Here is a 15,413-nt window from a genome sequence, read left to right on the forward strand (position 1 = left end):
TTGATGCAGACACTTTAATCTAGCTTTTTCTTTAATTAAAAGTTTATGGAATTATCTTAATATAGATATTTCATCCTTTCTAGGAAAATGGAACGGTAAATTATTCTTTTCCAATATGAGCAAAGTGTACATCAGAAGTACTTTATGAGCAATCAGAATAATATCCTTTTTTAGAAATCTTATTTAACTTTGCTTTTGGCTGCCTTTATTTTAACTGTTTTCAGCTATATTGATACACAATATCAGTCTGGATCCATTTTTTTTTCAGATACAGAAAAATGTGTGAAATGCTCAAAGTTTCAAATACAGGTACATATGTTTGAAAATTAGCTACTGAGCATAAGAAATAGCTTCTTTTCCATAACTATTTTTTGCTATATTTCCAGGGTCACATTGAATCTTTGTAGTTGCATAATAACCCCTAATACATGTTGTATTTATCTCTCCTTCTCTATGGTTTTGTTTCTTGGCTGTTTCCAAATTGCATGGTTTGTGGGCAGGCACTATTGTAAGTTTCCTTACATAATTCTGCCACATAAACTTTCTTTTGACTTACATATCTCAGGAGACATTCTTATCATGACTAATGACAATGATCTACCTTCTTTAGGATATTTTATGTAGACTAATATTACTGAACATACTCATTTCACCGGTCTCCTAAGCCAGGGTTTTATCTCTGGGTGATAATAGGAAAACATTGTGTATTGATCTACTAATATCACTAACAGTGTACTCTTATGATAATTTATTTTCATGAAATAGCTACCTGATATTGATAGGACTTAGTAAGGTAGAAATACATATGCTTAATTGTATTAAATGAAAAACAAACAAAAACCAAATGGCTTCATTATTAGTAATAGTGTGGCAGCCAAATCTGATTAGGTGCCAAAAGCAATTTAAAATGATTTAATCTTTCAAATGCACCTTTAACTAAAGTGACAACATGAGTCAGTGACAGAGACCCAAATCTCTTAGCCTTTGTTTTCCTAAATGAAACGTAGAGAATCTGATCCATTGCCATTTGCAAACTAAACACTTTCAATAAATTGGCAAACATGTCTCCAACATATATCATTTTGCATTAACATTATGAGGACATTTTATGCATTTGGGGGTAGGGATATCAACCTTGAAAGTATAAGCAGCATCTGAAACATCATCCATTCCCTCTTGAGAACATCCTATTTGAAGATCCTTTTGTTTCCCAAGTTTATTTTTTATTTTCACATCTTAAGTGTTTTCACCTTTTCCTGATACCATAAAGGTTCTTTTTTTTTTTTTTTTTTTTTTTTTATTAATTAATTTATTTATTAGTTTCAGGTGTACAAAACAAGGTAATACTTAGACGTTCATCATTTATATCCCTCATACTGTGAACCCCCCTCCCCCCATCCACTATCCCTCCGTGGTTCTTTTTGGCCTAACCTCGGGTACCTCTAAATTGAATCCTAGTTAGGAAACATTTCGATTTTTATGGAGTAGTAACTCATTATAGAAAAAAAAAAAAAGAACTGCTGCAATACCAGCAAAACTGTGCACTTGACTCTATAATGAACTTGTCTGATGTTAAAAATTAATATAAATGTTCAATTAATGGGGCATAAAACTAAATGCAATTTGAAATGGAATCGTTTTGTGCTATTAGTGACCTAGACTGTTGGGTCAGAGTTTAGTTCTCAATACTAATGCAGGAATTGGCTAGTCACTGGTAGAATTAGCTAGATACCTATTGCAATTTTAATGGTACCATTAAGTTTAAGATTTTTTTCTACTTCTAACACATTAGCTCATAGAGCATGCATGATTATGTTTATTGACCTACTTTTTCTTCCTTTTCCTACATGGCCAAGAAACCATACTTATATAACTAATCATGAAAGTGTGTCATATTGTCTTAATAATATTATCAATAAATTTAGTGATCATTTTATTTACTTTGCCTTTTTTTGCAAATCTTTCTATGTTTTCACTCTGCAGGAAATGGTGGTCCTTTAATATTGGATTAACTTTTGAATGCTATTTGTTTTTACCTATCTGCAGTATATCATTCCTTGAAATATCTAGGCATTATACAACTTAAATATTATTGCAAACTGATCTGACTGTAGATAGAATGGGAGGGTATATGTTCTATTATTACTCATGAGTTCTTTGAAAAAATCCACATAAAATGACACATTTTAGGAATATGTGAATGCTATCATAATTATTATTTTTAGTTGTTGTTGAATTCTAGTGTCTTTTAGGTCTTCACATTTTTCTGCACTTGTCCTTGTCTCTGTATTAACTGTTATTGGTGCATTAAATGTGTTTCCTTCAATATGTTTGACTATGGTAAGCTCTTGATTATTTACATTAACAGAGTGGAGAAGAGGTGTGGATCATTCAATTATCACTTACATTTGAACTTAAAATATATCTTTGTACTGAAAATTAAGTACAGGTACTTAGCAATTTCGAGAGTCACTTCAAAATTAATGATACAACATTATAAAAAACTAATGTGGAATGTTGTTTGTTCTTCCATTCCTTAAGTCTTCTCAACTTCTGCCTGAACTTCACCTTCAGGGAATGCATCACTCTTCTCTGGTTGTCTTGTATCACTTCTAACACAGGCTAAGCACAGCTGCCTTTTCAGAATCCTTTCTTAAATTATGGTCCCATTAAAGGATTATGTTTCAAGGCTCTTTTTTGCTGCATGTAAAATTAGAGTAACTGGTGGAAATCCAGGAACTAAAGGGGAAAGTTAGTGATTTTAATAGAGAACAGTCTGCATATATATATATATATATATATATATATATATATATATATATACACACACACACACACACACACACACACACACACACAACTTGTGCTGTGATACAGTAAACTTACATGTATTTCATACATAGATGCCAATAATTACATTCATTTAATTCAGAGTGGAGAGCATATGCTACAGCTAGAAGAAAATAGGCTAGAAGCCAGATAAACTCAGTTTCAGATTTCAAATCTAGAACTTCCTATCTGTGTCACTTTCGGCAAATTATTAACTATTTTTTTCTATTTCTGTTTAGAGCTAGATCATGATACCCATGTGTGGTAAAATAAATGAGTTAAGAGGCGTAAAGTGCTTGACATACAGCAAACTTTTGAATAATGCTATTTCTCCTTCTTTATCCAATCACTATGCATGTTCCAGGTAGAAGGACAAGCAGGACAATCAACACAGCTCTATTACTGCCTTAATGATACTATGGATATAATTTCCTCTGACCGCCCCATGCCTCTGCGTTGGGAGATAAGAATAGCAATAATTTAGGCCTTTTTGTGTACATCCTGTAGATGTCACTAAATCCTGGAAGTATACAGTGCAACTTTTACCTAGGGTTTGACTGGGCTGATGGAAAATATGAAAGAAGGCCAGAGTTCTTGTGTTTAGGAGCTCTCCCGCTAGATGAAGTTTTGAGAATTTCAATTATTTTGTTTGCTTTTCCCAAAGGTTAATTCTATTAAATTAATTTTCTGAAAAAATAAAAACAAAACAAAACTGGCTCTCTTTAAAGAATTTGCTTTCAGTATTAATTGAATATTTATTTCCAGGGATATACTGTAGAAAAATAACATACCATGCAGAATTTCTACATCCCTACTGTTAAAAGGAAAATCTTTATTCTACCAGATCTAGAACAATTAACCTTAAAACTTTAGTTTGCATCGTTTTGTCATTTTTTTAAACAAACAAACAAAACTATTGGTTCAGCATCTCTATTCCTCAATTGTGTATTTTAACTTGCACCAGTTTCTGCTAGCTGGTTACATAAAAATTCCCAGAATTCTTGTCAACTCATAATGAGACTAATGAGCAAAATTTGTAGCCATTGTGGCGTGAAAAAATAGCACTAATAAAAATCCAAGCGTTCCAAACTATTAATTTAACCTCTTTTTGGCTTAGGCTACAGTTTACTCACATATAAAATGAGGGAGCTATATTACAGTTTTCTTCAAATTTTGAAGGAATAACACCAATTAATTTTATGTCTGTCAACCATCTTCTTTGACCTAATATAAAGAAAAAGTAAAATAATATAGCAAATAAATATAGGGCACTGCCTTTCTAACATTGTTTATTTCATTTTATTATTATAGACTAGAATGGCTTAAATAAACAACTGTTCTGTATGTCAAAATAGAGTTAAAAACTTAAAATTATTCCAAAAATTTAATTTTTATAGACATTCTTTAATATTGAACTCAGTGATACTGTTATACAATAAGTCAGGTTTCACACAGGTGACTTCTAAATATTGAAGACAGCTATTAAATTTAAACACAATACACATAATATTAAATCCACTTTTATGTTAGAACATTCCATTGTTTTTGAAAACTAAAACTAATATTCAGACTACTAAGTCACATCTGTAACACATCTCAGAATGAAAAAAATCGGTGGCATGGCAATTAGAGTATTAAATAACAATTTTAAAACAGTGTACTGCTATTCATCAGAATTGATTTATTTCTTGTGTAGGTGTAGTTAGAATTATCACAGGTGGGCAGAATCGTAGTGCAATGCTTTATACCCAGAAGCTGTCTTTTTGGTAGTGGAGACCATCAAAAGACATGAGCTCACCCAGACCAGTTCATCATCAACTAATGTTACAAACCCTATCATTAATAATTTCCATATTAAACAATAATGTTCCAGTAAATAGATATATTCTTGAAAAGGGCATTAACCTTTTAGAAAAACCTCATTAACTCTTTATGTCCAGCCTAGTAAGTTGCTACTTCAGTGCACCCTTGTGGTGAAAATGAGCCAATGCAGCTTTTAAAACTAAACGTTTAATGCCTAGTATCACACAGATCCAGAGATTTAGTTAGGTATTCCTGGGTACTGTGATGGTGCAAGAAATAAAATCTTTTGAATTCCCTAAAGTATATGCATATGAGCACCTGTGTAAATACATATATATGTATTTAATTGCTATAGAATTTAATAGGAAGAATAAATAGAATGGAGTGTGACTGTTGTGAGGTGATAGAAAATGGTGCTGGCTCCAGATAGATTTGGGTTTAAATGCTGATAAGGAAAGTTATATATGTGCGATTTTGGCATGTGTTATTTATAGGGTTTTTTGGAGCTCAGAAATAATATATGTAAAGGTTTTAACATAATAATTGCTTCAAACATTATTGTATTGACGTGAATAGAAACATGATTTTTTAAAAACATATGAAGTTGTTTGTGTGGTGACAGATGCTGTGAACAACTTTTTTTCTATTAACTATTATAGATATTGAAAGGTCTATTTCTTTCTTTGTGTCACCTGTGCCCCTCAGTGACCTATGGATACCACCCATCCATGTTTTCATTCATGACTTTCTGAGATGTGATATTATTATTCTCTAGCCTTATCAGGTGCAGTTTTAGTCATTTCATGATAAATAAAAAGAAACCAACCATTACCTATTTTTTATCTGTTTATAAACTGCTCTACTCCTCATCTTCCCCTCCAGTCTTGCTTTTCTGGGAATGTCCTCTCCCAGTCAACTTGTATAGCATGACCATATTTGAGCATGGCTCTGCTCCTTGACCTTACGTACTAATCGGAAAGGAGGTGAATCCTGAAAGAAACTGTTGCGGTGACCTAGCTGCTGCTTCTGAGGATTTGGAATTTGGACCGAGAAATGTCTATCTTGGTGTATTTTTTCTCTTCAGTAGAGAACATGCAAACATAGTATCATTTGTTACATGCATCCATTAGTTGTATAATTATTTGTGTAGTGTAAAGCCATGTTTCTCAGTAGGGCACTGTAAGTTTTTTGGGCAGACAGTTGTCATTGTACCAAGTACTCCAAGCCATTTTCTTATCCTTAATGCCTGAGTGTTAAGTTCCAGCAACACAAGCCCCAGTTATTGTGATAATCAAAATGCATCCTTACTCCCAATTTTCAAAAGCACCTATACAGCACAGTAAATACCCCAAGTTGAGAGACATTTTCTAAAGGAAACCATGTGGCTATTTCTCTAATTGGTATATCACAAAAATGTTTTCATTATTTGCCAGTTGTTGAGCAATTCAAGAGGCCAATGAATTCTGTATCCATGGCACATTATTGTCATCTCACGGATCCTGTACTTTGCCTGCATAAATATATGAGGGTAGTACAACTCACTAGACTCTAGTAGAATGAAGTCTAGCCTTCTCCATTTTCTTCTCTTTCCTCGACGATGGCTAATTCTTGCCTGCTTTGAATGACTGCAGCAACAATTTTCTTGGCTACCTGTTTCAAAAGAAATGCTGCTTCCCATTGACTAGCAGGGACACCTGAACGGAGGGAATTGTAACAGGAACCAGGGAGAGCTTGTGCGGGCCAGTGCATTTGAGACCAGGAAGGCTAAATTCTACTTGTTCTCCCCTAAGACTCAGTAAAAACACTAATATATCATATTATACACACTCTTCAAGAGAAATTAAGAGGGGAAGTAAATTTTCCATACTTCTCATGTGTGGCTGCATATCTTCCTGTAGTTTTCATGCTGTAATTGTATAAACACTTGATCTGCTGAGTCATTTTATTTAATATTTAGAGATTCTCTTTATTTTACTATTAGGAAACATGTAGGAAGAAAAAGTTTTTCAGTGTCCATCTGCTCATTTTTTTTCATCTAATGTAAGAATCTTTCGTTATGACAGTCTGTTCTTTAACAGCTAAATATTCTAACATAAGAAGCAACACAGAAATAGAACACACAAATTTAGAGATACCTCCAGTTTATTTGACTATGTCTCTTTTTTATACTGTCTGTCCGTCGCATGTGCTCAAATGATGACTTATAATTATTGCAAAATACAACTCCAAAGCAGATATTCATCATTATACTAAAGACAAAACAAATGAAAATAAAATTCTTTTTTACAGAGCAGTACAGCTAAACTTGAAGTATAATCAATGAAACAAATGATTTCCAATCATTTGATTAATTATAATGAGTTGATTATTAAAAGTTGATTTTAATTATAATGAACTTAAATCACATTATATTGTTTGTTTGCCTATACCTTGATCTACTAATGTATAGTGATGTTGTGACAAATTCATCTGCTTTTGCCCTGAAATGCCGATAACCCTGTTTTCCTCCTCTCATTTCTTTTTGTCCTGTAGTGGATTTCTGTGCCTTTGCTCAAGCTGAGTGTCTTTGCCTTTTGCCTCCCACTTGTACCATTTCTCCATGCCTGGAGGATACTGACCTATGCCGCTGCACCACATTCACTGTTCATTTCTCTCACCCTGCACTTCATGCATTCGCCTCAAATTTCCAAATGGCTTTTGGCTGTCTAAAATATGATCTGAACTGTCTAGAAATAGTCCTGCCTATTTTAGATCTCCTTTCGATTTGCCAGCCTTTATTTTAAACTTGATCACATAACCACCATATTCTCTCAACACCACAACAAATATCTTTGGATTGACAGACTGCATACCTCTTCTTTTGGCCAGTGATTTTTGCATTGCATATCACAACCCATTACTGAGCTGTCAAGGCAATTTAGTGGCCTGTGATCACTTTTAAAAAGTGAAAAAGAAGAGAATAGAAACGATCCATTTTATTACATAAATGTGAATATGCACTCGCTTATGGTATAAAATATATTCATACCTGTGCTGTTGGTTTAAAAAAATTGGAAAACATTGCTTTCAGTGGGCACTGTGATTTCAAATTGCCAGCAGACTGCCCAAGAATCACTTCCACCTACTCTGTGTCTCACTTCTGCTCTTGGTATATTCTCAGATTTTCCTGACATACCATTTTGTTCCAAATTTAAAATTATATTTAGGCTCTAACCCATATTTTCATTCATCTTAGATAAATGTATCCTATAAGGTGGATAGGATGTATATAACATGCCCAATTATTTTTGAATTTTAGATAGACAGTAAATTTTAGTATGTTTATCCCAATATTGTATATTTATCTGGAATTAAAATTTAATTGGGTGTGCTGTATTTTATCTAGCCTAATCCTATTTAAAAATCAGCCAGAGATATTTCTGACTGGGCCAGACCACCCCCCTCCCTTAACTAACTAAATGCAAAAGGCAAGGGAAGTTGATGAATAGGTATGAAGATTGAATGTAGGAAATTATCAGAGAAGAAAGAAGAGAAAGAAATAGTGGACAGTGATAGGAACTGATACTGGAGTAAACATTACCAGAGTCATAGCAAAGCAAGTAATGCTGCAGGGTTGATAGGAACCCAAACAGAAGGTGAGAATCCTCCACCAGGGGAGCAGTGGTGAATTTGGGGTTAAAGTGCAAATCCAGCAGCATCTTGTTTTGGTACTAGAGACATTATTAAGGTACAAGAATTCAGTTGCTTATTTAGCAAATGTTTAGAGGTAGACAGATACAACATAGCACAAAGTCTTTCTGCAGTGGTAGCTAGGGTTGGTTCTGAATCAAAAATCGTTGTGGTTCAGAGTGAATCCAGATTCGATTAGACAGGCCAAACGTCTGGCTTCTTCTCTAACTGATTATTACTATAAATGAACTTTAACTAAGAGTATGCACTAGTGTATTTATGTTGTCTGGATAAAAGTATTTTTCAGAATCACTTCAAAATTAACCAATTACCAATAGGTGGTTCCAATAATTTGATGTATCCAGACACATTAGTGGTATAGAACCAAATGTAGCAGTATTCAGAGAGAATTATAGTGTCTATGCATTCAATAGGTATTTGTTGAATGAATAAAAGTTTAGTTGAAAAATGTCTTCACTTTATAAGACTGTTTCCATATGCACATCCACAAATTAATAATTTCCTCTGTAGAAGTACAGTGATGTTTACTACTCATCTTTAATCATTCATGAAATAGTGAAAAAGACCCAATATAATATAAGAGCAAACCATTGGCTGGATATTTAAATTTTGTAACACATCTAGAAAAATGCCTAGGCCAAATGTTACAGCATTTGCAAGCCAAGCAATATGTATATAGATATCTGTATATCCATGTATGTGTGTGTGTGTGTGTGTGTGTGTGTGTGTGTGTGTGTGTGTGTATCCTGATGCCCTCCTTACAAATGTTTTTAAAGAAATACAATCTGTAAGACAGATAAAAGCAGAGTGGTCTTTGTTGAGTTGGAGATGTTGCCCAGAAGCAAGACTTTCCTTCCTCAGACAGGGGTCTCTCTGGACCATGTTGTGCTCTGTCCTTATGAATAAGGATATTTAGGGTCTTTATAGCATTTGGGTTTATAGAGTTTTTTCAAGTATATTTAATTTTATTAGCTTTTAAAAATAAATTTTCTATAGTTTCTTTATTTAATTATGTATATTGCAGGTGGTTTGTGATACCATATCACAATATTAAATATTTAATATGTAATATTAAATATGGTAAGATAAACAAATTTCAGTGGAGAATATTGTGATTTTTTTTCTTTATTCATAATCCCAAAAGTGTTCATTAGAGGAAATGTCAAGTTTGGCTCTTAAGGGGCAAATTCTTCCATGAATGTACTGCATATTTCGCAAAAAAAAAAACCAAAAAACATGGTTTTAATGTTATTATTCCAGTAAAATAAAGATATAATTGCTATTCTCTAAATTCATTTTATGAAGCAAAGGTGGAGAAAGTAATTTTACAAAATATTATGATTAGTCCAATTTTATTTTACACTAAACCTCGGCGTTAGATATGGAATAACTATGCCAGGGCATCACTCTGTGGAGTAATGTAATTTATTAAAAGCTTCAACACTTGCCTACTACTTTTTCTAATTACTGATATTTAACAACATTAATTCTGGGGTTTTTTTTGTTTGTTTGTTTTATTTGATCCTTATAAACAGGACAGAATGGTGTGATTTGGGTTGATAAGTCTTTTGAATTTAGCTTTTTTTTTTGCTTTAAAAAGTGATTGCTTATGGTCATGATTCCCTAGTGTCATGTGATGTCTGTACTTCAGCTCATGCATTAGGTTCAAATCTTAAACGAAGAATGACTTCTCTACTGGTGAATTCCTTTTAACTAGAAGTCTTATTCCTTTAGAAATAGGATACTTACACTCCTTCTTGTATGTTCTATTAAAAGCCTAAGTCTTGTGCATTTAGTCTTGGCTATTACAATATTACAAAGTCATCACTTTAGCTATCAGTTCTGCTGGAACAGATGGCCTGTTAATTTCCTCCAGGTGGAGCTCTGTATTGTTACTGCATAGTCTGATGTGTTTCCTGTTGAACTTTGTAACCTGAGACAAGGTACAGAGCACTTGGCAGCCCCTTGTATTCAGAAAGGTCATCTCAAATAGGTTAGAGCATTTTATAAAGAACCTCACACCAGGGAACATTATAAACATTTTAGCATAATTAACCTATGCTGTGAGGTTAATATTGCAACTCTTCATGGATGAGACAGTCTCTCTCTCTCAATTTCTTCTGTAATACTGATAACCAAGCTATAAAATATAGTGATTAAAGGGTTAGGCTCTGATTCCAGATTATCACATTAGTCTTCTCTCTTTTACTTGTTTAACAAATTATACAACCTCTCTCAAGCTTCGTTTCCACATATGTTAAACAGAGATGATAATAGTGATGATAATCATCTATTCCTGGGATTGTTGTGAGGATTAAATGATAAAATCATGTAAAATTCTTACTTAGCCTAATCCACTTATTAAGAACTCAATTAATGGAAAATGTAAACATACATGTGACATTGTGGAGACAGAGTCCCAGAGAGCAGTTTCCAGGCTCTCAGCCTCACGTGGAAAGGTGCTGACTCAGGTAGTAGATGGCCCTCAGCTGTGGCTAATTGACCATCGGTTGTTACCAGTTAGCCAATTAACCACTGATATAACTGTCTGCGTTGTTGTATAGTCACGGCTGCATAGGTTGGTCAGTCAGTTGGTTGGCAGGCAGAGAAGCGGACAGCAGGTTGCAGGTCCTGTGGATCCAGCCTCCAGTGAGACTATAGTGGTATGACTCCCCTATCTATGGCTCCGTGGGTGTTCCTTTTTGGCCTCACTATGTCCTGTGTTCTTATGTGGGGAGTAGGACCAGAGACCTTGCAGGCTGCCTCACACAACAAATGGTGCAGCAAGCAGGATCTCCCGCATGACAGACATTTAGGAAATATTTCCTCTTTTGTAAAACAACCAAAGCAATTAATAGTTACCATATAATGAATGAGAATCTTAATTTCGACAATTGTCAAGTCTCTACCATTTCAGGAACTAGGGAATTGCAGGTTTATGTACAAACTGAGTAAATTTAAAGGGCCTTTCTGTTGGAAATATTCAGAAATGAAACAGTTAGAATTAGAGAGGAAGGATGCTTGGGACTGAAGAAGAGAGACATAAGGCAAATAATCCTGTGTTAAAATTCCGTTATCAATTTTGCTCCCAATTTATAAAATTTTATGGCTTGAGTTAATAAGATAAACTTCTATCATGTAATTGTGAGACACAATCTGAAAAATTATAGCAAGGCAATGATTTATTACATTGTTTTGATTAATTAACTTCTTTCATGTTTTTAACTTTATATTCATATATTCCGATCCAAGTAAGAAAGGTTTATTTCTCAAGATAAAACTCTGCTCTTCAAAAGTAAATGTAAGAAAACTTTAGGAATTATATGTTATCGAAATTATAAGATGAGATTTGTAAATTATTTAACTAGGATGGATTTTTATTTCATTTCTTTTGGATAATTGACATTTTTACATTAACTGAGCTGTGTTGAGGGGAAGGTAAGTGGCACTGGAGAACTTCCAGAATTTGACTTTATAGTTGTAGGGTTTTAAATAAAGTCTGTTTCTTCTTTCTTCAGAAAGCCAGGGACGTTGGCAAGGTAAAATGCTCATCATCCTTTCTGTTACAATACTTGTCAGTAAACTTTTCAGAAATGTGTGTGTGTGTGTGTGTGTGTGTGTATTTTTTTTCCCCATAAGTGGAATATCAATAGTATGACCCCTTATGGGACTTGATTATTAGGCCTTCTTCACATAGATTAGTTTATCATTGGATTACTAATGTCATACCATCTTTGCTCCAGAGGCCAATTTTATTGTTTAGTACATCTAAAGATGCTGTAGTGCAATTGTTTTTATGTAGAAGCATTGCCCTGTTTTTTTTGATGGGAGAATCATTCTACTTGTAATTTATGTTATATGTTATTTATCATTTTCTGCATTACTGATGAATTCCAGTCTTAATGGACTTTGAATTAATATTTTCATTTAAAACAATATCAAAATTCACTACACAGATTAAGATCTTTAGAAGTGACAAGTAATAAAAATATTGTGTTGTGCCACAACATCCCCACCCCTCAATTCTAGCTAATTCAAAGTTCAACAACAAATCTACAGCCATAACTCAAGTTTAAGGAAGTTTTGCAAGTGCTGACTTTATCCTGTGATAACACTTTGATGTTTTTTGAAATACATAATTAAAAAAATCTATTTTGATGTTCCTGCTTTCCGTGGATTCTAAACATTTGTCTAATCTGTCTATTGGATAAGCTCACCATGATCCATTCAATTTATAGAAATAAATCAGGATTTTAGAGATCGATGTTTGAGTTTCAGCTCTTTGCTTTGCCTTTTACTGTCTGACAATGGCAATTCATTTCATCTCTTTGTATTAGTCAATCTATTTATCAAAGCATTACCATAAAATCTGTTTTAGCCACTGTCTAAAACGATTGCAAAACCCAATGAAAAGTATAAAGCATTATATACACGTAAGAAAGCAAGTCTAGACTTATAGAAAATAATATTTCTAATAAAGAGGTACTTGAAATTATTTACCTGATAAATTAATGTTAAGGATAGCAGTTTATATTGTTCATATGGTGACGTTCCAGTCCTTATTTCTGTTGTAAGTAACATATGTGGAATGTCACATGGCAGTTGTCTTTAGTGTTTAGTTCAGAGGGAGCAAACTAATAATATCCATTCATGTTATACTTTGCTTCTTATTAATAACAAGATGCAGCATTTCTGTGTTCCTAAACAAATTCTAGGGGAATACTCTCTATCTTTCCCAAATAAAGGTGTTTCTAAGAATACATTTTCAACTGAAATATTCTCCTCCCTAATGTCCTAGAAAATGTTCTGTACTGTATATTCAATGTCTGATCTCTCTCCTAGAAACAGAGAAGTGATTAGATTTGAAAAGTGGGTTAAAAATAGACATTTATGAATTATTATAGCATTTTATATAATTAATCATAGCATTAGTAGAATGGTATTTCAAGTATCTGAATCAAAATATTTTTCCTTTTCTGTCCCTTATTACTAGGTTTTATATGCAACTGCTTTTACAGATTGCGTGTAAGGGGTTAGGACTTTGATAAATAGACAGCCTGGAAGAACATGTCCCTGAGTTTTATCACCATTTATGAACATCTATTTAAAGTTGATTTAGCATTTTAAACATTCATGGAAACAGCCTTTCATTAGGGCAGGGACCGTTGGGGCGGTTAGCCTGGGACCCAACTTCAAAAAATGCTTCACATGTAGGCTTTCAGTGTTATCTCTGAATGGAGTTATCAAAGGATATCGGCAGGATCCAAAGACAGAATTTCATCAAATGGCTTTAATTCTGAAAATGTAATTATTCTAATGATCATAATTTAAGAAATTTTTAAGGATTTTTTATTTTTCATTTTTAAAAATGTTCTGAGAGTGGGCCGGCCGGTGGCTCAGGTCGTTAGAGCTCCATGCTCCTGACTCCGAAGGCTACCGGTTCGATTCCCACATGGGCCAATGGGCTCCCAACCACAAGGTTGCCAGTTCAATTCCTTGAGTCGCGCAAGGGATGGTGGGCAGCGCCCCCAACAACTAAGATTGAACACGGCACCTTGAGCTGAGCTGTCGCTGAGCTCCTGGATGGCTCAGTTGGTTGGAGTGCATCCTCACAACCACAAGGTTGCCGGTTGGACTCCCGCAAGAGATGGTGGGCTGCGCCCCCTGCAACTAGTAACGGCAACTGGACCTGGAGTTGAGCTACACGCTCCACAACTAAGACTGAAAGGACAACTTGAAGCTGAATGGCACCCTCCACAACTAAGATTGAAAGGACAACGAATTGGAAAAAAAAAAAGTCCTGGAAGTACACACGGTTCCCCAATAAAGTCCTATTCCCCTTCCCTCCCCCCCCAAAAAAAATGTTCTGAGAACCTTAGCAATGAAGGTTGCCCGTGACTCTTAATTTCAAAGAGTTCTGGGAGGAACGATTCTAGATAAGGAAAAAGGAATGATTTTCCCTCTTCACTTCCATGGAAGGATAAATATTGTTTCAGAAGTCAGTGTGAGACTTGAAGAGTCCATTCAGAGGATCTTTCATCCCTGTACCTAAGAAGACTCCATAGTCTGTGGACCCAAGTGACCATGAGGTGGGGAAGAAAAAAACCTGTGGACGGTCGGAAGCCTCCGCAGGTCTGCCTATTAAATGAATTCTGAACACCAAGAAAAGTACACCCATTTATCCATTTATATGACATATAGTGACATTCTGAACGCTATGCAATAATACCACCACAAATAATAATGTGATAAAATACTTGCTAAAAATCTTTTCTAAGATACACAATGGGGCTTTATATTATTCAATGCACATAATTGCACATGAATGCAAACATATTTGTGCCCATTACAGGTACTTGTTTTTCAGAGTAAAGCTGTAAAAGAAATGTCATATGATTAATAATGATTCTAAGACAAATTGATTTGGAGTTAAGTAGAGCTAGAACAAGTAATACGATTGTGAATGGTCAATCATAAATCTGTTGAGAAGGGGTTTTTTTACACATGTGCTTTATTAGTATTGGGAAAAACGTAGGTTATGAAGCTCATGAGGACCATGGAAGCCAATGGAGCATCCCTGCAACTCCACTATGTGCCTATCTTTCTTTCAATGGAAGATTTTTATATTAGGAGAGGAAAGTTTTAATAGAAATCCTTTATGAAAATCAATGGAGCATTCTTCTCAAATCCTATTTGTTAATGAATTTACTGGTCAACCCCATTTGTCCAAATGGACTATAATTCTCTGTGAGTTAAAATAGAAAATATCAGGACTGGGCATGCATCATAAACTTTGTTTTACTAATGCATGATTGTAAAATAGATTTTCAGAGAGTCTGAAAAAATGACCTCTAATCAGATAAATAAATCAGGCAAAGGTGTTCATTCCCTCTGTAAAATAGATGAATAGGAATCAAATTTGTGTGTGTCCATGTGCATGTGTGTATAAAGAGAAAGAGCATAAGAGAGAGCAAATGGGAATTTAAATTGTATATATATATATATATATATATATATATGTATATATGTATATATGTATATATATATATATATATATATATATATACATATATATATCCTTATTTAATAAC

General features: G+C 34.1%; 1 protein-coding gene across 5 annotated transcripts in view; it reads left to right on the top strand.

Annotated features, from left to right (window-relative positions):
* NOL4 (nucleolar protein 4) overlaps positions 1–15,413 on the top strand; it is a 304,929-nt gene that overhangs the window by 89,406 nt on the left and 200,110 nt on the right. Inside the window, exon 3 of one of the 5 annotated variants that reach the window (XM_081079085.1) lies at positions 247–309. The exons of 3 other annotated variants lie outside the window; for them this stretch is intronic. In XM_081079085.1, the coding sequence (XP_080935211.1) occupies positions 247–309 (63 nt within the window). The remainder of the gene's footprint in view (positions 1–246; positions 310–15,413) is intronic. One more of the 5 variants, XM_081079083.1, reaches the window with a different exon arrangement.

The sequence above is a fragment of the Rhinolophus hipposideros genome, assembly GCF_964194185.1.
Source record: "Rhinolophus hipposideros genome assembly, chromosome: 17".
In the NCBI taxonomy this organism is placed as follows: Eukaryota; Metazoa; Chordata; class Mammalia; order Chiroptera; family Rhinolophidae; genus Rhinolophus; species Rhinolophus hipposideros.